The sequence below is a fragment of the Capricornis sumatraensis genome, chromosome 1, assembly GCF_032405125.1.
Source record: "Capricornis sumatraensis isolate serow.1 chromosome 1, serow.2, whole genome shotgun sequence".
Taxonomy (NCBI): domain Eukaryota; kingdom Metazoa; phylum Chordata; class Mammalia; order Artiodactyla; family Bovidae; genus Capricornis; species Capricornis sumatraensis.
This window is the reverse complement of record NC_091069.1, coordinates 12,378,796-12,400,782: the sequence shown is the minus strand read 5'-3', so window position 1 is coordinate 12,400,782 and position 21,987 is coordinate 12,378,796. Positions and strand designations below refer to the sequence as shown.

Below are 21,987 nucleotides of genomic sequence, written 5' to 3'. Positions count from 1 at the left end.
GGGGTGAGGGGTGGCTCAGACCCCTCCTCTAGAACGCTGCTCAAGGTGGAGACGCCAGGGAGGGGGAGGGGAAGGGGGAGGGGGAGGGGAGGGGGAGGGGAGGGGAGGGGAGGGGGAGGGGAGGGGAGGGGGAGGGGAGGGGAGGGGGAGGGGAGGGGAGGGGAGGGGGAGGGGAGGGGAGGGGAGGGGAGGGGAGGGGAGGGGAGGGGAGGGGGAGGGGAGGGGGAGGGGCGGGCGGGAGGGGCCGGGCCTCTGTCCACCGCATTAGTGCTGGTTGGAGGGAGAGGGGGGTGTGCAGCCAGCCTGGCCGCCTGTTCCCACAGCCGCCGAGCAGAGCGCTGCCATGGCGCTGGCCCGCCCTGGGACCTGGGACCCCAGGCCCTCGGCCCCTCTCCTGCTGCTGCTGCTGCTGCTGCACAGGGCCCCAGTCCTTGCCCTACCGGCTGGTGAGTTGGGGTCCCAGGCTTGGGGGGCCTGGGGCTAGGTCTGTCCACAAAGCAGACACCCGAGGCCGTGGGGCTGTCCATGTGGGCGCCAGGCCCAACGGTGGAGTGCACAGGTGTGCTGCTGTGGGGCGCTGGAGCGCGTGCCGTCCAGGGGGACTTTCTGGGGGGATCTTGGCCAGCTGTGGTCCCTGTGGTCTGGGTAACGGGTGGGCTGTTGTACCCTGTAAGGTGGGGGGTGGGGGGCGTTGGGCTGGGGTGTTCTGCCTGTGAGGCCCGAGTCTGGGGAGTCTGATGTGAGCTGTGTGCAGGTTGTGGACGGTGGGTTTTGGGTGCATTTAAGTTGTGAGGTGGGACAGCTGTCCAACACGAGCCGGGAGTTGTGTCTGAGGCTCTGTGGGTGTGATGGGCTGTATCCCAGTGTGAGTTGTGGGGCATAAGTTATCGAGCGGGATGAACTGTCTCTGCTCTTGACATAGGGTCATGGGGTGGGGGCCGCAGACCCCAACACAGTGGATTGCGGTGGAGAAGAGGGAAAGACACCCAGGGTTTCTGCCTGTCTTGCTTTCATGGGTGTGTGTGTATGAGGGACAGGGCTGGGGATGCTCTGGGGTCCCTGGCGGGTGGCTGGGTACTGTTGCCCCCCACACTCCTGGTATTCCCAGATCAAGCTGAAAGGGCTTTGTGAAGCCAGACTGTTCACCAAGAGGTTTTTGCTTTTGTCCAAGTGGATTTACGGGTGCGCGGGCTGGAATTCTTCCTGGGGGGTCTGGGGACGCTTTGTCTTGGTCACTATAGCTACGGGGCCAGGCCTGGGAAGCCTGGCGCAGGAGGGTGGCCTGCCCTCTGCAGCCACTGGGGGAGCCCCCACCTCCTCAGAGTCCCTCCTGGCCCCTACCTGTGACCTTCTTCAGCCTCCAACAGGGCCCAGCTTACAAAACCTTTGTCTCTGCTCCCCTCTGCCAGGCCCCTGGGGAGGATGGGCCCCCCACCACCCCCCACCCCCGTGTGCAGGGGAGGAAACTGAGGTGAAGGGAGGGATAGGGGCTTATAAACTGGGCCCTGAGGCAAATCGAAGAGGAGCTAGGGACCTGCTCTCTGCACGAGGGGCACGGAGCCCTGGTCTGGGGATCTGGTGTCTGTCCCGAAGCCGACAGTGCACACATATAGATCACACACGTGCACACGTGCACCTGCACACACATGTGCATGCACATGCACTCCCCTCCACAGCAGCGGTCAGGTGGCGTGCACCAGGGCACACACCACCATATGAACAGGTGTCCACAGGCACATGTAGACCCAGCACACATGCACGTGAGCACACACACCCACCTGTGTGTGACACACACATGTGTGCATTCAAGCGCTAGTGTACCTTCACATGAACCTTGTGGCAGGGTGCACACCGAGTAGACGGGTGCTGCAGAAGGGAACGGACACTGATCCACACGCTCACCCCTACCTAGCCCGGCTGGGACCCCCAGGGCTGGCTTTTCCCAGCACAGGGAGCCCCCTCCCTGGAGATCCCCGGAAAGCTTGGGTGGGGGTGCTACGGCATGAATATTTCTGGAGACCAGGACCCCAGGGCCTGACTGCCAGGAGGGCAGGGGCGGGAGATGACATCATTTGAAAAGTAATTTCCATTCCAGAGGGGATGGGGTTCTGGATGCCCTGGGCCTCTGGCTCTGCCGCCCACCCCTGCCAGGCCCTGAGCGGGGCCCCTCCGTCTGGGCGCACTCAGCCACAAAAGCCTGGCTGGTTGCTAGGAGAGCACTAGGCATCTTGGAGCACAGTGGGGCACGTCGGGCTCTCACATCCCTCCCTCCCTGCCGCCTGCACACCCAGGGAGCCTGGCTGACAAAGGGGTGGCGAGTCTAGCCCCGAAACCCAGCTCCTCCTGCAGCCCGAGCTTCGTGGGCGCCTGGAAGACAGAGGTGGAGGAGAAGGAGCCACACACCCGCGCCCTAACATCAGGGTGTGCTGGATGGTCACTGTTTGCCCCATGTAAAGATAATGAACAGATAATACACCAGCCTTTACACAGCAGGCACTGCACTACTGGACTTCTGCTGCTGTTCAGTTGCTAAGCCGTGGCCAACTCTCTGTGGCCCCCTGGACTGCAGCACGCCAGGCTCCTCTGTCCTTCTCCCCGAGCTTGCTCAGATTCATGTCCATTGAGTCGGTGATGCCATCCAACCATCTCATCCTCTGCTGCCCACTTCTCCTCCTGCCTTCAATTTTTCCCAGCATCAGGGTCTTTTCCAGGGAGTCAGCTCTTCGAGTCAGGTGGCCAAAGTATTGGAACTTTGGCTTTAGCATCAGCCCTTCCAGTGAATATTCAGTTCATTTCCTTTAGGATGGACTGGTTTGATCTCCTTGCAGTCCAAGGCTACTGGACTAGCATGATGGAATTTAATTCTCACAACAGCCCTGTGAGGTCAACTCTGATACCCCCAGTTTACATAGGAGGAAAGTGAGGCCCCAGGAGGGTCAGCAGCTTGCCCAGAATCACACCTGGCGTGTGGCAGGGCCACGATTTCACAGCCGCCTATGGGGCTAGTCTATGGACAGTCAGCTCTCTTCTCTGTGCTTCTGTCTAAAGGCAGGAAACCAGCTCATGCTGAGAGCTGCTACGAGAATTCAGCAAGAAAATGCAGTGGTCCTCTAACTTAGGTTTGGCGTGAAACCCCGTTTCTAAGGAAATTTTAGACAGAAGCCAGAGGCCACTAACAGTTAAAAGTGGCCTGTTGGGGTGGCAGGCCTGGAAACCCATCTGCTTGGCCTCACCCTCCTTCCAGAAAGTGCCTTCCTCCATGGCCCGAGCCCTCTGAGATCACAGTTTGGAAACACTGGGATTTGCCGATGCGGACAAAGGATAGGCAGTGGATCCGTGACGGCTATTGTTGGGATTATCAAAATGCTGCCTTTTAACCTCAGGAGATAAACATTCTTGTAAAAGACTGTCCCGAACTCTCCTCCCTTGTTAGAGTTCTTTAGCCCTTTCCCGACAGCTCTCAGTCTTGCTGCGGTGTTTTCAGCCCTGCCCTTGGAGCCTCGTGCTACTAGATGGATAGTTTTTTCGCTAGAAGCATGTCTTAAGGGATCTTGGGTGGCTTCTTAGATATATTCTCTTTTTTGCCTTGTCAAGATGAGAAGCTTCACAAAACCCACCTTCAGCAAACACTTCTCATTAGTTGCCAGTTCTCACTAGGCCTGTTACAAGTGCACATAATGTAGGCATTACTAGGCACCAGCAAGGCCTGGAACACCCTGGGATTGCTAGCAGCTGGGTTCAGGATGGACAGGGAAGACTGCCCACTCTGCCCAGGCTGATATTGGAAACTGCACTCTTAGGCAAACCTTCTGAGCATCGAGTCTCTTTCAGTGCCTGGGGGAGACTGGGCTAGAATGCTCTAAAGTGACAATACGTTGGTGGCTAGAGTTTGCAGGATGGGAGTTTCAGAAGCATTGGGAGATGTGGCCTTCTCACAAGTCTAGAAATGATCTGCTGCTTAGTTTTTCGAGGGATGATCCTGGGCGAGTTAAACAGAAGTTTTCTTAATGGCCCCCATCCTTTCCAGTTTGACTCAAACTCAATAATGTGGTAATAGATGTAAGACACGTAGCACAGCTACACAGGCACTCATGAAACGGTTCCTGTTACTATAATCCTGTCCTTTGCACGAAGAAAATTCCTTTCTGGGAGGTGGGTTCTGGGCCTTCCAGGGCAGGGCAGCAGGTCCGAGGGGAGGGGCGAGTGTCCGTTAATCCTTCCCTGGCCAGGGCGTCCCAGGCAGCCTGAGAGGTCAGGAAGGATTTGTAAAGATAAGCACAGGCCCCTCGTCACCCTGGCAACAGGCCACGCCCCTCCGGCCAGACCAGGAAGGCCCCTCCTCTGACCCGCCATCCTCACCTCTCCTCCCCTCAGCCCTGGGCGAGCCTGGCCTCCTGAGCTGGCTCCCTGAAGGCAGAGAGCCAAGGTCAGTGCTTGTTCCCAAGCCTCAGTGTGCAAAGAACTCCCCAGGGAGCATGTTGCAGTGAAGATTCTTGGGCCCCGGAACCCAACAGTTCTGCATCTCTGGGTCTGGAGTGGGGCCCTAGCATCTGTAGTCTTAATATAGGCCCTGGGGTGATGCTGGAACCCCCCAGGGTGGAGGTTCTGGAGCAGTGAGACCTGGGTTTGGATTCCAGGCCCTCTTGGGAAACTGTGAAGTCGCTTATCTCTGAGCGTCACTTTCCTCAACTGTGAAAAAGGAATGATAGCACTGTCTACCCCCTAAGGTAAATGTGAAAACAGAGATTACACAGGAGAGACGGCTGTCCCTCTGGTGCAGACTGCCGCACCACGGCATGCCTCCTGGGACAGAGGGCTCCCTCCCTCTCTGCCTGCAGGAAAAGTCCTTCCTCAGTGGGGCCAGGCTCTGTCTCCTGGGGCCACCTGCTCCTTCGGTGACAAAGCACCTTCCCTGTCCCCCCAGGCGCTGTCTCTCCAGTCTGCTCTGAAATAGAGGGTTCCGAATCGGGGGCCAAAGCTCCAGATTGGGGTGGGATCCCTTAGGATGGTCATGCTTTCCTGGTGGCTCAGCGGTAAAGAATCCTCCTGCCAATGCAGGGTATTTGATCCCTAGGGTTTGACCCCTGGGTCAGGAAGATCCCCTGGAGAAGGAAATGGTTACCCATTCCAGTATTCTTGCCTGGGAAGTCCCATGGAGAGAGGAGCCTGGCAGGATACAGTCCATGGGGTCGCAAGAGTGGGGCACGACTGAGCGATTAAACAACAGCAGCAGAAACCCTTGGGTTACACGCATGAGGAGTGACGCCTTGTCGGGATCAGATGAAGGGCCTGCTGGCACAGGACCCAGGAGACAGGGCTCTTCACAGTGGGCACTGTGGTTACTGTGCTGATCCTCCTGAGGGTGCTGGGTCCAGGGACCCAGGTCAAAATGGCCAGAGTTCTCACTGAAGGCTCACTGGTGCCCAGCAGGGCTTCACTCACGTCCCCTCAGTGGCTCCTCACAACACCCACAAGGTGGGCACTGCTCACACCCCACTGTTCATGCAAGCTGGCCTGATGCCCATCACAGCATCTTCCCCCTCCTTCAGACTATTTAGCCCTGGGGGACTAGGCTCTGTACTGACCAGCCACCATGGCTCAGGGTGGGAAAAAGAAAGACAAGCTGGCCATAAGCCCCTCCCAGAGGCCCAGAAGCCCCCTGTCCTCACCCAGGAGACCAGGCTTGGGGGAGTGGGTCTGTGGGCAGAGAGAGTCTGTGAACCTCAGCGCCCTAGGTCGTCTTGGCCGGACAGTGTTTCAAACCCTCTGTCCCCCTTGCTACAGGCCCGGCCCTGGGTGGGTGCTTGCCCCAAGCCCCTCTTAGTGGGAATCTCCAGGAGTGAGCCTGTGCTGAGTTGTACCACGAGCTTTGGGAGCCGGGGGTGGGGCTGACAGCGGGTCTCTGTCTGGATCATTGGCTGGTACCTCTGTCTCCCTGCCGGTCCACCGCCCTGCCTGCTGGAATGTGGATGACGCCTGAGAGGCTGTCGAGCCTTATCTGGGGGTCTTCGCTGGGGAGGGGAGGGGAGGCACAGGGCTTGAAGCTGTGCTGGGGCCTGGTTAGTGTCTGGATGACAACCTGGGTGGGGGTGGGGCACCTTGGAGCACCAGGTGCGGGGGGGCCGGGGGCGAGGGTGTGCCTCCTTCTTGGAGGCCGCTCCCCTCCCCCATCACGTACGGCGTTCTCTGCACGTGTGGGCACTTGACTGCCGTCCCAAGGCTTTCAATCCGCTCTCATCCTACCAGGCACGTACTGTTATCATCTCTCAGTAGGAGAAACGACTTGCCCGAGGTCTCACAGCTTGCTTTGAACTAGGGTTTGAACCCAGGGCTCTCTGCCTTCACAGCTTCTAAGTTCTTACACCAGCTTGACACTGACAGGCTCTTAGCAAAGGAGGGCGGGAGGGAGGCGGGCGGCAGATCAGGAGGTGACCCTCTAACCGAGGGAGCTCTGCCTCGTGGAGATGTGTCCAGTGGCTGGAGCCGGGAGTTTGGTCAGCACATCTCTCTACCTGCCCTGTACCCTGTGACCGCGGCCAGTGCTCCAGTTACTGATGGCGGGATCCGGTGAGAAGTTCTGCGAGGGGAAGCGGGGTGGAGCGGGGAGAGGGGCCTTTGAAGTCCTCCATCTCCAGTTTCACATAGGGATGGAATTACCAGACCCCCAGCGGGAGTGGCGGAGTGGGCAGTGGGAGCCCAGGGACCCCTCCCCAGGTGGGGCTGGAGCCTGCGGACGGGACCCTGAAGGCTGAGCCAGGACTCAGGCCAGAGACCTCACTTTCACACTTGAGCCTGGACCCGCTCTCCTGTAAAGTGGGCCCGACAGGGCCTGCCTGCAAGTGGTGCTGCAGGGATGCGCGGGCATTGGAGCACGGAGCTCACAGGGTCAGGGGGCATCTGCTCACTAATTCTGCTTGGGGAGTCAGGCAGCCTGGGTCCTCCTTTACGGAGGAGACACTCCCCAAACCATTCCCAGATCTGGGTGCCTGTTGGGACCTTGTCTGTAGACCCCCTGGCCCTCTCTTCTGAATCCCGACGACCTCCTCTGCTGCTCACCAACTCTGGGATCTGGGGATGGGCCTGGGGGTGGGGAGAGGGGTGTCCCAGCAGCCCCCGTCCACCCTGCCCAGCCAGTCTCCTCTCTCTGCAGGGACGGTGCCTTCAGAGACCCCGGGCGCCTGCGCCTCAGACCCGTGCGCTCCAGGGACCAAGTGCCAGGCTACAGAGAATGCTGGCTACACCTGCGTGCCCCCAGAACCCCGGGGCTGTGCCAGTCAGCCATGCCACCACGGCGCCCTGTGTGTGCCCCAGGGCCCAGGGCCTGATGACTTCCGCTGCTACTGTGTGCCCGGATTTCAGGGGCCACACTGTGAGCTGGACATTGACGAGTGTGCGTCCCGGCCCTGCCACCATGGGGCCACTTGCCGCAACCTGGCTGACCGCTACGAGTGCCACTGCCCCCTCGGCTATGAAGGTAATGGCCCCAGCTGTCCCCAGAGGCATGTGTAATGTTGGCCCCGTCAGCGACTCAAAGAGGTCAGATGGTGAATTTGGCTTTGGCCTTAGCGTAGAGACCCCCTCTAGGCATCCTGGCAGTTCTGGGGTGTACCCACTCTTTGGTCGTGCTGCGGAACTGATGCTTCTCAGGCTACCCTGGCAGCTCTGGATGAGAATGTGGGTGAGTGAGAACTAGCTCGGTGCCTGGCACAGAACAGGCACTGGACAAAGGTTATTTCAGCCCCTTGTGGGGTTCAGGCGATGCTGGGGGCAGAGACACCCTTCAGGCGTCTCTGGGACTAGAGTACAGATAGGCCTGGTTTGGCTTTAATGAGGACACGTCTAGACAGTATTTCCAGTATCGATTCACTCCAGACCTGTCATTTGGTGGCTCATCTGATGCTTCGAGAGCGTGAACACCCCTGGAATGGTTCAGGTTGTCATGCAGACCGCCCCCCACTCCTGTGAGTAGCCTCCCCGCCACAGCTCCTGCAGAGACACTGGTGGTCTTGCTCAAACTGTAATGTAGATGTACCCCCAGGGATCTCTGCTGTCTTGAGGGGGACAGTTCCCTCCTCCAGAGTATGTCCCTGTCCCAGTCCCATCCAGGCTCCAAGTTGAGAGCAACCTGGAGCAACTGCCTGCACGTCGGAAAGGAGAGCACAACTGGGACAGGTCTGGAGGTGAGGCTGGGTTTAGGGCAGCCGGGAGGCTGCAGTGTGGACACTCTGGGTTCCTGAATTCAGATGACTCCCTCTGACTGCAGAGGGCAGTTTGAGGTCACTCAGAGTCAGGCACACAGACTGGGGGACTGGGCTCCAGGAGAGGAGCCGTATCGTGGAGAGATATCTCGGCGCACAGACGAAAAGGAAACTTCAGAAGTGGGTTCTGTGTACCTTTCTCGTCACAGGAGAGTGCAGGTGTCTGGACAGATTAGTTGTGGACGTGTGAGGAGGTCATGCAAAAGGCCTCTGTCTCTGCCAGCATCCATGGGTGTCTGGGCTCCCTGAATACATTTGTGGGAACCGTCTGGGAGGGGGGTGCCAGCAGGTGTGTGCGTGCCCGGATGTGCGGTGCTGACGCTTTGGGTAATGCTTTCTGGGTGAGCTGAGGATGTGAGTGGGGGCAGCATCTGCTGTGATTCATTTCCTCCTCCTTCTGCTCTGAGCCAGGCGGGGGAGGTTGGGATTCCAGGCTGGGCCTGGCTCCCCCTGGCACAGAGGGTGGGAGTGGGGCTGGGTCACAGGAAGGAGGGGCTCTGTTTTGTGCTCACTGAGCTGGGAATGGGAGAAGGTTCCAGCTGGAGCCAGCTGGGTCCCTGGCCCCCCATGACCAATCCCACTGAGGGAGCAGAGGCAGGGCCACTGGAGTAGTCGATGGCAAGTGGGCTCCATGATGAACTCCGGCAGCACATTTCCAACCTCTGAGCTCCTCTATCTCCCTTCATCGACACAGCCCCTCCCGCAAGAGTCTCCCAACTGATTTAATTTTGTCCAGGACTGAGAGGGTTCCCAGGACACAGGACTTTCAGTTTTAAAAGCAAGACGGTAGTTTGGCAGAAACCAACACAATTCTGTAAAGCAATTATCCTTCAATTTAAAAAATTAATTAATTAAAAAAAAGCAAGACGGTACAGGGAAAACCCGAAGGAGCTGGTTACCTTGGTCCAGCATCTTTCATTGGGGAGTGCCTCTCGTTGCTGGGGTCCCTCCTTACACCCTCCACAAAAAGCCAGCAGAGCAAGCCTTCTAAAATGTAGAAAGGACCCTATAAGTCAGCCGCCTAAGACTTTTAGGATAAGGTAGGATTGTGTTACTTGGCCCCAAGGCCTGTCACCACCCCTTTCTTTCCCACCTTCTCCACTCTCCCCTTGTCTTCACCAACAGTCTCCCTGGAATCCAACTACCCGCACAACCCCTTATCCTAGTTTGCTGCTGCTACTGCTAAGTCGCTTCAGTCGTATCCGACTCTGTGCAACGCCATAGATGGCAGCCCACCAGGTTCCCCCATCCCTGGGATTCTCTCCAGGCGAGAACACTGGAGTGGGTTGCCATTTCCTTCTCCAAAGCATGAAAGTGAAAAGTGAAAGTGAAGTCGCTCAGTAGTGTCTGACTCTTAGCGACCCCATGGACTGCAGCCAACCAGGCTCCTCCGCCCATGGGATTTTCCAGGCAAGAGTACTGGAGTGGGGTGCCATTGCCTTCTCCCTATCCTAGTCTAGCCAATGCCTTCTCATCTTTCTCGATTCCCCAGGCTAAGACCCTGACTCTCGCCGTCACCGGATCTAGCATGTACCCACAGTAGCTCTTATCAAAATAAAAAAATCAATCCTCATTTATGTAATATTGATTAATCCCCCGTGTCCCGGGTTAGACTGCAGTGAGCTCTAGGGGGCAGGGAGGCCTGTGTTGTTTCCATCTCACTGCCATTGCTGGCTCAAGAAACACCTGCTCTGGAAAGACGCACCAACGGATCCTCTCCGGATCCTGACATTCCGCTGCTGGTCACACTGTCTGGAGTGGGTCTGGGGTCAGCCTGGCTCGGCTTCTTCCACTCTCCCTCTGGGCGTGCAGCTGTCCGTCTATCTCGGGCCCTGTCCAGGCGTGACTTGCGAGACGGAGGTGGACGAGTGCGCCTCGGGGCCCTGCCTGCACGGGGGCTCGTGCCTGGACGGCGTGGGCTCCTACCGCTGTGTGTGCGCCCCGGGCTACGGGGGCGCCAGCTGCCAGCTGGACCTGGACGAGTGCCAGAGCCAGCCGTGCGCACACGGGGGCGTGTGCCGCGACCTGGTCAATGGGTGAGCGGGAGGCCGTGCCCCCCCGGGCAGGGAGGCGGCGCGGTGGGCCGGCGCGGGGGTGGGGGTGGGGGCGCGAGGCAGGGTACGGTGGAGGCAGGGGGCTGGGGGCTCGGGCACGTGCTCAGCTCGGGCCGCGCGCCCCCTTTAGGTTCCAGTGCGACTGCGCGGACACGGGCTACGAGGGCGAGCGCTGCGACCTGGAGGTGCTGGAGTGCGCGTCGGCGCCCTGCGCGAACAACGCGTCCTGCCTGGAGGGCCTCGGGAGCTTCCGCTGCCTCTGCTGGCCAGGTGTGTGCGCATGCGCGCTCGCGCTCCCAGTGGGGAGGGGACACAGGCTGCGGCCGCCCGGCCTGGGATGCCAGTGCGGGTGTGCGCTGGTGCAGAGTGCGCGCACGTGACTGCAGCTTCTCTGGGCCTCAGTTTCCCGATCTGCGAAGCAGGGCTGATCACAGAACTTACTCCTGGGCTGTTGGGAGCCGCTGGTGCTGCCTGCTCGCGCAGTCCTGTCTGACTCTTTGTGATCTCATGGACTGTAGCCTGCCAGGCTCCTCTGTCCGTGGGATTATCAGAATACTGGCGTCCATTGCCATTTCCTTCTCCAGGGGAACTGTCTCCCGACCGAACCCAGGTCTCCGGCTTGGCAGGCGGATTCTTTACCACTGAGCCACCTGGGAAGCCCGTTGTGAGGAGAGTAAATGAGTAAAGCCCACGAAGCCTTGGCACAGGGCCCTGCAGGAGCAGAGTGCTCAGTGATACTAGAAATACTAGTGATACTAGTCACATGATGCTGGTGAAGGCGGTCCTGGTCACTCCTGTCTCCTGTGTGCCTCTGCCTGAGTATCCGGATTGGTGTTCTGAGTTGCTGTCCCAGCCTGGCCCTGGCGGGCCTGGTGGCAGTGGAGCAGTGCTGCTTGGTGGCCCCGTGTGACCTGATGCCCATGTGTGTGTGTCCCTAGGCTACAGTGGTGAGCGGTGCGAAGTGGATGAGGACGAGTGTGCGGTGGGCCCCTGCCAGCATGGGGGCCGGTGCCTGCAGCGCTCGGATCCGACCCTCTATGGGGGCGTCCAGGCCACTTTCCCCGGTGACTTCAGCTTTCGCCAGGCTGCTGGCTTCGTGTGCCACTGCCCTCCAGGCTTTGAGGGTGAGCCCCCTGCCCCACTTCCGAGAAGCAGGTCTGTAGTGTCCAGGTGCAGGGGAGGGATGCTGGACCTGGGTTCAAGCATTTCTCTCTGGTCTCAGTCTCCCTAGCTGTAAAAATGGGCCCTTTCCAGTTCCAGCTGGGCTCTGAGGGGGCCGAGGGAACCATAGCTGGGCCTCTTGCAGGGAACGACTGCGGCGAGGATGTGGACGAGTGTGCCTCACGGCCGTGCCTCAGTGGAGGCCTCTGCCAGGACCTGCCCAATGGATTCCAGTGCCACTGTCCAGATGGCTACACAGGTGCCCAGGGTCGGGTGGGCACTGGGGCAGGGCCAGGTCAGAGTTGGTGGGCCTGGGGCAAGAAGAGCCTTTCTGGCTGATGTGTGGAGGCTGGGTTGATGGGGTTAAGGACATTAGGGAGGAGGTGGGGGCAGTGGCCCAGGCAACAGGAGAGAGGGCTGAGCTGCGACCTGGGCTTAGGGGTGGGAGTAGAGGGAAAATGTTTTGGAGTGCAGGTTGAGAAATACTTATGAGGGGCACGCTCCAGGTCCTGAGGGTTATTCCAGGCATGAGTGGGAGGTGTCAGAGATGCTGGCTGAGTTTCTGCCCTGGGTGGCACTGGGTAGAGGATGGTGGGTTCAATCGTCCACCTTGAGTCTGTTTGTGGAGCACCCATGGGAAGGAGTCTGGGTTGGGGGCTGGTGACCCGGGGTCTATGGCGCAGGACAGGGACCTGAGACTGGGGGTCAGGAGTGTCATCCTGGCAGTTGGGGTCAGAGGTGGCCAAGGTTGTCTGGGAGGAAGTGTAGGGTGATGGGCAGAGACAGCTCTAGACACCTGACATCGAAGGGCTGGGCAGAGGCCGAGGGCCTGCGGGGAGGGGGACAGAGGAGGTGGAAGCGGCAGGGGGCTGTGTGGGTGGAGGGTGGGGGTTGTGTTATGGAAAGCTGGGGGACAGTGTCTGGAGAAGGGTGGGCGGGAGCTGGGCCTGCAGCGGCCTCTCCCTGCCTCTGGTATGGTGGACACATAGACACACAGACATCCTTCCCTGCAGACACTGATGAGCCCGAGAAGCGTCCCTGCTCCTCTGGAATGCCTGTGGTGCCTCCCCCTGCCCGCACGCATTCCTGCTCAGAATGCAGGGCCTCCTCTCCCTGGCACGGTTCCTGGGCACCCGCTTCCCGGCCCAGGGGAAGGAGGGGGCGATCACTGCCGTCCCTTCCACACTCGCCCACACACAGATGCTGGGGTTCAGCCTCCCACTCCCAGGTGGCCAACACCCCTGGGCACCCTGAAGGCCCATCTTCTCCCCCCGGCCCCGTGGCTGGGGTTCCCTGAGTCCTGCCCCAGAGGCAGCGGCCTCGTGGGTGCCTGGCACACAGTGAGCCATCGGCAGCACGCCCTGCTCTGCAGAGCTCTCTCTGCAGTGTGCTCCTCCTCAGCAGGGTCCCCTGAGCTCGGGCTCTGACCCCCCCGCCTTACAGAGGAAGCTGGGGGGGCTCTCGCGTGGGCGTGTCATCGCCCAGGTTCAGTAGGGTCAGCGGAAGCCCAGCTCCTCCCCACACTGAGCTCAGCTGACGGGTGACAGGGAGGTCAGCCCTCTGAGGTCAGGGCCTCGGAGGGGGAACCCCGGCTGTGGGGATGGGCTCCTTGCCATCCTCCCTTTGGGTTGTGCTGGGCGTGGGGGAGGCCAGTGCCTGGCATTCCTGAGTCCGCGCTGAAGGAGGAGGTGGCTGGCCAGGCGGGGAGCACGGCTCGCCAGCCTTGGTGCCCGCCCGCCACTCTCAGCCTGTCCGTGGGGACACGCAATGGGGCTGCAGGCTCTGGGGACCTTCCTGAGGGTGTTGTGGCTCCTGGCAGGTAGGCAGGGTGGGGCCCTCGGGCAGGCGGAGGTGGCGTGCTGGGGCCAGCCGTCCCCGGAAGGTGGCGGTGGTGTCTGTGGGCTGACTGGGGCCAGGATTCAAATCCTACTGGCTTCTCTGGGTTTGGGTCCCCCCTGGCTGGGATACGTGAGCAGGTCTGGCCTCAGTAGTTGTGTGGAGGTTGTGACTGCGCAGGGGTGGGGCTGTGGCCTCTAGATCCATGCTGGGGCCAGAGTACCTGATCTGGGGGCTTCTGGAAGGGAGGGTGACCCCACTGCCAGAGCGAGGGCACTAGGGCAGAGGGATGGGGGTGGCATTAGAGCCAGGGCCTGCTCCAGTGCCACAGACGTGTACACCCACCCCCGCTCCCTCTTCCACTTCATCGCTCTGTTGACAAGGGCCATGCCATGTCCTTTGCTGGGCACCAAGGATGTACTCAGGCCCCTGGAGGAGATCTCAACTGTGTAAACAGATATTTTCAATCCAGGGTTCCGGGGAACTGTGCCTGGGAGTAGGCAAGGAATTGGGAGGGACACAGTAGCTTGTGGTTGAGGGCCAGAGAAGGCCTCCTAGAGGACTGGCCATTTGAATTTGGGCTTTGCTGGATGAGTAGGAGTTTGAAAGGCAGGGTTAGGGAGAATGAGGCATGCCGAGCAGAGGGAGCAGTATGCTCAAAAGCCCAGAGGCAGGACTTGCCAGGAGATGCTTGGAGGAACAGGCAGCTCAAGGCCTGTAGGGAGGCGGGTTGACATCTGAACGCCTGACAGTGCCCAGGCCGTGAGGGATCCTGAGTGCCAGGGTGAGTGATGGGACATTACGCAGCGAAGGAACTGGGCCAGATCACGCGTTAGTTAGAGTTGGATGATGGAGGGGGTTCTGAAGACTGGTGAATTAGAGGGCACTAGACTGTGGCCCAGAGAGTTTGTGAGTCTGGGAAGGCAAGGTGGGAGGAAAGCAGGCACTGGTGAGCGCATAGGGGATGGACCACACAGGGCCTGGAGACTCACCAGATGTGGGAACAAAAGGAGCATCCTGGATTCCAGCCTCCGGGGACTTCCGAGGGCCTCGAGAAGTCCTTCGAGAATTGGGAATGGGTTTGGTTGATGGATACTGAGCTCCTTGTCCCAAGAGGCAGGTAGGCTCTGGGTCAAGACTGTGGTTCTGGCCTTGGTGCTGAGCCTTGGCCTGGTCTCTCCCGAAGGCCCGACGTGTCAGGAAGACATGGACGAATGCCTGTCGGAGCCCTGCCTCCACGGTGGGACCTGTGAAGACACCGTGGCAGGCTACATCTGTGGGTGCCCCGAGGCCTGGGGTGGACCGGATTGTTCTGTGCCACTCACCGGCTGCCAGGGCCACACTTGCCCACCGACTGCCACCTGCATCCCTACCTTCGAGTCAGGGGTTCACAGTTACACCTGCCGCTGCCCACCTGGTACCCATGGGCCTTTCTGTGGCCAGAATACTACGTTCTCCATGGTGGCTGGGAACCCTGTACGGGCTTCGGTGCCAGCTGGCAGCTCCCTAGGTCTGGCCCTGAGATTTCGTACCACAATACGTGTGGGTGCCTTGGCCACGTGCTCTGACACTCAAGGCAGCGTGGAGCTGGCACTGGTGGAGGCCAGGCTTCAGGCCACACTCCACGGCAAGAATGTGCTCGTCCTGAGGCTGCTGGAACCACCCCTCAGTGATGGCCACTGGCACCGAGTGGAGGTGACGCTCCGCCTGGGGCTCCTGGAGTTGCGGCTCTGGCATGAAGGCTGTCCCGCCCGGCTCTGTGTGGCCTCCAGTCCCGTGGCCACGGCTGCCCCGGCCCCCACGCCTGCTGGGTCCCGCTTCACCCAGCTGGGCGGCGTGGCTTTTGCGGGCTGCCTCCAGGATGTGCAGGTGGATGGGCATCTCCTGCTGCCCGAGGACCTTGGCGAGAATGTCTTCCTGGGCTGCCGGCACCAGGAGCACTGCCAGCCTCCGCCTTGTGCCCACGGAGGGGTCTGCGTGGACCTGTGGACTCACTTCCATTGTGACTGCCCCCGGCCCTACAGTGGTCCCACATGTGCTGATGGTGAGGAGGGGCCAGGTGGGCCCCAGGGCAGCAGCTGTGCCTGCCCTGGCCTGCAGGCCTCACGCCTGGCACCCTCTCTCCCTGCAGAGGTTCCTGCTGCCACCTTTGGCTTGGGGGGCACCCTGAGCTCTGCCTCCTTCCTACTCGACCAGCTGCCAGGCCCGAACCTCACCGTGTCCTTCCTCCTCCGCACCCGGGAACCCGCTGGCCTTCTGCTCCAGCTCACCAACGATTCAGCTGCTGGCCTGACAGTGTTCCTGAGCGAGGGCCAGATCCGGGCGGAGGCGCTGGGCAGTCCTGCTCTGGTGCTCCCGGGGCGCTGGGATGACGGGCTCCGCCACCTGGTGACACTCAGCTTCGGGCCCGATCAGCTGTGGGGTGTGGGGCAGCAGGTGCACGTGGGCGGCAGGCTCCTCCCTGCTGACGCTGAGCCCTGGGGTGGGCCCTTCCGAGGCTGCATGCAGGACGTGCGACTCAACGACCTCCACCTCCCCTTCTTTCTACCACTGCTGGGGAACTCCAGCCTGCCCAGCGTGCCCGGCCGCGGGCAGTCCTGGAACCTCACCATGGGCTGCGTCTCTGAGGACACATGCAATGTGAGTGCCAAGAGGAAGGGATGGGTCCTTTTTCCAGGATCTTCCCTGCATCTCTGGGAGTCAGCATGCCCTTCTACTGGTCAGGGTAGCACCAGGAGGTGGGGCGCCTGCCCACGGTTCCAAGGCTGAAGACAGAGCAGGGTTCACTTGCGTTTCTTTTCCAGCAAGCTGATCTTGCCCTCTGGTAGTCCCCATACCTCCCCTCTCAGTTGTGGTCTGGGACAGACACCCTGGCCTGGGCAGAGGGCTGCCCAAGACTTTCTGCAGGAGTTGTTTGGTAGACAGGGACACCCAGGGTCATGAACAAAGCACCAGCCCTAGAATTGGAATAGCCTGGGTGTGAGCTTGAGCTCCTCTGTTTACTGCCTTGGTGACTCAGGCAAGTGGTTTCTCCTGAGCCTCAGTTTCCTCATCAGAAAAATGGGAGTGCTAGTTACTTTTCTATTTATTTGTGAGGAGGTAATGTATCTGCAGTAGGTGCCCAGTGAAGAGCCACTGTAGGGATGTTTATGGTGGGAGGATGCCAGCCCCAGGCCTGAGCCAGTCCCTGTCCCGATTCTCCTGCAGCCGGAGCCCTGTCTCAATGGTGGGACTTGCCTTGTCACCTGGAATGACTTCCACTGCACCTGCCCTGCCAACTTCACCGGGCCCACGTGTGCCCAGCAGCTGTGGTGTCCTGGCCAGCCCTGTCTCCCTCCTGCCACCTGTGAGGAGGTCCCTGATGGCTTTGTCTGTGAGTGCCTGCCCTGGGCGCCCACATGCTGGACACCCGAGCTGGGTTAGATCCGTCACCTGCCTCAGGGCTCAGGGACGGTGGACAGGATGGTAGCAGCCCCAGTCCATTGCACCCAGACAGGCTTTCTGGAGGAGGAGAGCACTTGCTAGGTTTCCAAGGGCGAGTAAGACCTTGGGCACAGGGAGCGACATATCAGCAAGGGGGCAAAGCATGTGCAAAGGCCTGTGAGGTTTATAAGAACTTGGGACTTTCTGCCAAGGGCAGTGGGGAGCCATGGGGGGCGAGGGGCGGGGGCGGCAGGAGAAGGCCATGCTCAGCATTTTAAAAGAAGACAGTTCAAAGGATTGCGGTGAAGAGGGAGCCACAGTGAAGGCGCCGGCTGCTTCACAAAGGAGAGGAGTGGGCGGATTTTCTGGAGTGTTACTGCCTGGTTTGTGACCTGGGGGGCAGGGTGGGTGCCCAGAGCTGGTTCTCTGGAGGTAAGAGAGTTCTATGAGGTACGGGGAACACTTCCTGGGATTAGATCCTAGGTGGGTGTGTGTGCCCCCACGCCCAGACGGCAGGGGTTGGGGGGGGTTGGTGTGGAGGTAGTAACAGGTCGCCACATCACCCAGGTCTGCTTGGGTTGGGTGGGGACCGAGAGGCCGTCCTCCGACGCTGTCTCCCCCGGCAGGTGTGGCGGAGGCCACGTTCCGCGAGGGACCCCCGGCGGAATTCAGCGGGCACAACGCGTCATCGGGCAGCGCGCTCAGCGGCCTCTCGCTGGTCTTCCGCACGCGCGACTCGGAGGCAGGGCTGTTGCGCGCTGAGGACGGCCCGGCCGCCGTGTGGCTGGCGGTGCGCAACGGCTCGCTGGCGGCAGGCGTGTGCAGCGGCCCCGGTTTGCCCCGCGCGGTGCTGCCAGCGCCCGGGCCGCGTGTGGCCGACGGCGCCTGGCACCGCGTGCGCCTGGCCATGGAGCAGCCCGAGGCCGCCGCGTCGCGCTGGCTGCTCTGGCTGGACGGCGCGGCGACGCCGGTGTCATTGCGTGGCCTGGCCGGCGACCTGGACTTCCTGCGCGGCCCGGGCGCCGCGCGCGTCCTGCTGGCCCAGAACTTCACGGGCTGCCTGGGCCGCGTGGCGCTCGGCGGCCACCCGCTACCCTTGGCGCGCCCGCGGCCCGGCGCGGCCCCCGGCTCCCGCGAGCCCTTCTCGGCCCGGCCCGGAGCGCCCGCCCCGCACCTCGGCTGCCGCGGCGCTCCCGTGTGTGTCCCCTCGCCCTGCCTGCACGGCGGCGTCTGCCGCGACCTCTTCGACGCCTTCGCCTGCGCCTGCGGCCCGGGCTGGGAGGGCCCGCGCTGCGAGGACCGCGCCGACCCGTGTCGCTCGGCGCCCTGCGCCCGCGGCCGCTGCCATGCGCACCCAGACGGTCGCTTCGAGTGCCGCTGCCCGCCTGGCTTTTCAGGCCCGCGCTGCAGGTGCGCTCGGCCGGCCGGGGTGGCCTGGGTCCGAGGGGTGAGGAGTGGAGGGGAGGCCCCCGGGGGCGGTGGATGGGACAGACTAGACTGGAAGCCCGATTGTGGAAGCGCTGGTTCCATTGGCCAGCCCCATCCCATCTCTGAGCCACTTCGCTGTGATCTGTAACTTGGGAACAACAGAGCCCCAGCGTTGCCAGATAAAATACAGGACACCGGGTGAATTTAAAGTTGAGATAAACAAAGCTGTTCTCTGGGAGTGGGGGTGGGGGAACCAGAGGTAGTGTTGGAAGAAAACTTCAGAGGCTCTCCTGCCGAGCTGCCCACCACCGACATCTCCCCCTTCCCTGAGTCCCGTGGGACAGGGGCAGAGAAAGATGCTCGAAGTCTTGACTGCTTCCCATATTCAGTTTGGCTATGACTTCCAGCTCTCGGAGCCAAGCTTATGGAAGGGTGTCTGGCAGAGGTCTGACTCCCTTTCTCCCTGCGAAGAAGGTCAGGCTTTATGTCCAGGAGCCTGCTCTTACCCTGGGAGGGTTCTTACCTTTGATCAGCTCCTCAAAGGTCTCTGAGCCACCAAGGGTTCTGCCAGGGTCTAGCTGTGGCACTCCTTGTTGGGGCTGGGGCTGGAGCAGTAGCGTGGCAGCCCGGTGTCCCACCCCTTCCACCCCAGACACCGCTTCCATGACTTCCAGCAGGGTCTGTCGGAGGTGGCCCTGAATTCCTTGGATGACGATGCAGAAGGCTCAGGTCGCCTGAGTGACCCACAGAGCATGGGCGTGGGCCAGGTCTCATGTGTCCTGACCCAAGTCCAGCCTCTGTGCTTTCTCTCAGGTTGCCTGTCCCACCAGAGGGGTGCAGTCTGAACATCACCTGTCTCAACGGTGGCCAGTGTGAGGAGGGTCCCCAGGGGGCCAACTGCAGCTGCCAGGAGAGCTTTGCTGGGCAGAGGTGGGTCTGGGCTCCATAAGCCTGGGAGGTGGGCTGGGGCGTGTGGAGAGTACAGATCCGAAGGCAGGGAGTGGGCCTCCAGATGCCCTCCAGCCAGGGCGGGTGAAGTGAGGTACGGGTCCTTGCTCACCTTCTCAGCCCTTACTGTCATCACTGCGCCGGACACTCCACCTCTGTCACCTGAGATCTTTCCTTCTGGGGCTTCCAAGACCATCCTCTGTTACCAGACACCTGCTGGAGGGTAGCTGCCTAGTGGTGTTTCTTAGAGCACCACACTCAACATCAGGACCACGTGGGGACACTATGCAAATAGAGGCTCTGGGTCCTCCGGTCTGGGCAGGCGTCTTTACACAGGCTCCCCCGTGCTTTCAATGGAGTGAGAGGGTCGTTCTTGGTCACGAGTGTTGGAGTGAAGGGGTCTGCTGCGCAATGAGGATCGTACTCAACTTAGGTCCCCCTGTCAGGGCCCAGCCGGGTTGGGACGGTGCTGGGGACAGCGGGTGAGCGGTGTGGAGCGTGTGGGGCAGGTTTGAGGAGGTAAAGGAGCTGGGGGAGCTAGAGGCAGCTTGGGAGGGAGCAGCTTCCTCAGCCCCGCCCTCTTCCCTGCCTCCCAGGTGTCAGATCCCCTGTGAAGCCAACCCTTGCTTGAATGGGGGCACCTGCCGGGCAGCTGGTGGGGTGTACCAATGTATCTGCAATGCCAGGTTCTCAGGCCAGTTCTGCGAAGTGGTGGTGAGTGATGGCCGACGGGGAGGGTGGTCTGTTTTGGACTTTGAGAGATGATGTTGTGGGGGTTGGGGGGGCGTGTGTACAGGGCCTGTGGAGCTATTCCTGGGCCAGCCCTGTCACAGGGTGGGGAGTAGCAGGCCAAGGAGGCAGGGCCCTTCCACGCCCCTGCACAGGAGGTCTGTTCACTCTGGGGGAGCCTGGGGACCCCCCCAATTCCTCTGGGGATCTCAGTGAACTCTGGGATTTACGCTGGTAGATATAGGAGCCTGTAATCTCTGGTAGTTTCTGAGCCCCGTTTGGAAAGTAGGAAGATTTGGGGAGCCCAGGACTCTAAGCTAGAGAAGGCTTGGCTGCCATGAAGGCAGGCTTAGCTGAAGAGGGCGGTGAGGGGGGCCAATAGATAGGGGCTGGCAGGCGGCCTGAGCATGGACCTCCCTCTGGCCCCCTCCCCTCCAAGGGGCAGAACAGACTCTGCAGGCCCAGGCAGAAGTGAGCCAGAGTGGGCGCGGCAAGGGGGGCACGAAGCCTGGGGAGGCGCCTTGATCTCCACAGGCTTCTGGTGGGCCAGGTCATAAACCCCAATCCCCTCTGCTTCTGGGGAAATGCTTCCTTTCAAGTTGAACTTTACAGCCTCTGGCTCCCCCTCCCGCCCTCCTCCTAGGGAGGAAATGGCTTTACAGCTTCCCTAGGCTAGAGGCTGGCCTGCCCTGGTTGCTTCGGGGCTGGGGTGAATTTTTCTCTTCAGCCTTGGGCACCTTCTCCAGGGCTGGGGGCTGAGACTGGGACCCAGGCCGCAGTGGGCTGAGAGGTCTCATGGGGTGGAGCGAGGGCTGATGAATCTGAGATCCTGGGCCTCTGCCCTCTCCCCAGAAATCTGTGATTCTGGGGCTCTAGAGCTCCAGGTCTGTAGTCTTTTGATGGGGCATCCAGGTGTCTGTCTGGGCCCACCACAGCCTGGTCTGTGTGTTTCCTGGGGGTGGGGGCCGGCCGGGGGACTCCGAGCTCACCATCAACCAGGCCAGCCTGCTCTACCTCATGCCCTGCACAGGCCCCCTGGCCCTGAGATGCTTCCCACTTGGGGCTTAGGCATGGTCTCCACAGACCTTTAAGAAACCAGAGTGCCCTTTGGGGTCTGGAAGAATCCAGTCCCATCACTTCAGTTGGGGTGTCTGTTGAGAGAGGTGGGGCTGGCAGGGCTGGGCGCTGAGGCCCACCTTGGCCAGTTGAAGGAAGGACCTTTGGCTGGAATTCGAGACTGCAGGATAGTGGTGTGAGCTGGGCATGGCTTGGCATTGGGGGTGGACTGAGGGCAGTGCCAGTCCTGGTTCGTCAGCCCCTAGATGTGTGAGTCTGGGGGAATCTGGGCAGAGCCTCCGTGTTCTCCTCTTAAACTTACTGAGTGCCTACTGAGCAGGCTCTCCTCTCGGCGTTTTGGGGCTACACCGGTGAACAAAATGAACCACAGGTTCCTATCCTCATGGGTGGCCTCGCTCTCACTTCATCAGATCGCTGTGAGGTTTTACATGAAATCCCACGCATGGTGTTGAGCGCCCACTGGGCATTCAATAAATGTGTTTCTCTTCTACCGGAAGCCCTTGGTTGTACAGGAAGGGCTTCCGCCCAATGATGCTTTTTTCCTTTCCTCTGGAGGGCCTGGGGTTGGAGGTGGGGTCTCCCCAGCTCCACTGTCTTAGGCCTTTTACTGCGTCTCTTGCAGAAGGGCCTACCGCTGCCGCTGCCGTTCCCGCTGCTGGAGGTGGCAGTGCCTGCGGCCTGCGCCTGCCTCCTCCTCCTCCTCTTGGGCCTCCTCTCAGGGATCCTGGCGGCCAGAAAGCGCCGCCAGTCGGAGGGAACCTACAGCCCGAGCCAGCAGGAGGTGGCTGGAGCCCGGCTGGAGATGGACAGCGTCCTCAAGGTGCCGCCCGAGGAGAGACTCATCTAGGCCCACTTTGCTGCAGCTCCAGGCCCTGTGAGGGCCTCGATTTCTACCTGGAGACCCAAGGAGGCCACTTCTGGGAGCCTGCAGGGAAATGGCTGGCCCCTTCTTAGCCTTGGAGAACTGCTATAGGGCTCAGGATACCTGCTGGGAAGTGTCCCCTTTGCCAGGAGCCCCTGCCCCTGCCCCTTGCTGGGCTGAGGGGAAGGGGCGCGCTCAGGGAAACAGAGGA

At 60.9% G+C, this 21,987-nt stretch overlaps 1 protein-coding gene across 1 annotated transcript; it reads left to right on the top strand.

The window, feature by feature from the left end:
- The first annotated feature begins 343 nt into the window (after positions 1-343).
- On the top strand, positions 344-21,761 carry CRB2 (crumbs cell polarity complex component 2). The gene is made up of 13 exons (XM_068987984.1): positions 344-446; positions 7,151-7,474; positions 10,099-10,294; positions 10,443-10,582; positions 11,251-11,436; positions 11,619-11,732; positions 14,496-15,353; positions 15,441-15,949; positions 16,517-16,682; positions 17,359-18,142; positions 18,974-19,090; positions 19,705-19,822; positions 21,537-21,761. The coding sequence occupies exons 1-13, from the start codon at positions 344-346 to the stop codon at positions 21,759-21,761; spliced, it is 3,840 nt and encodes a 1,279-aa protein (XP_068844085.1).
- The last annotated feature ends 226 nt before the right edge of the window (positions 21,762-21,987 follow it).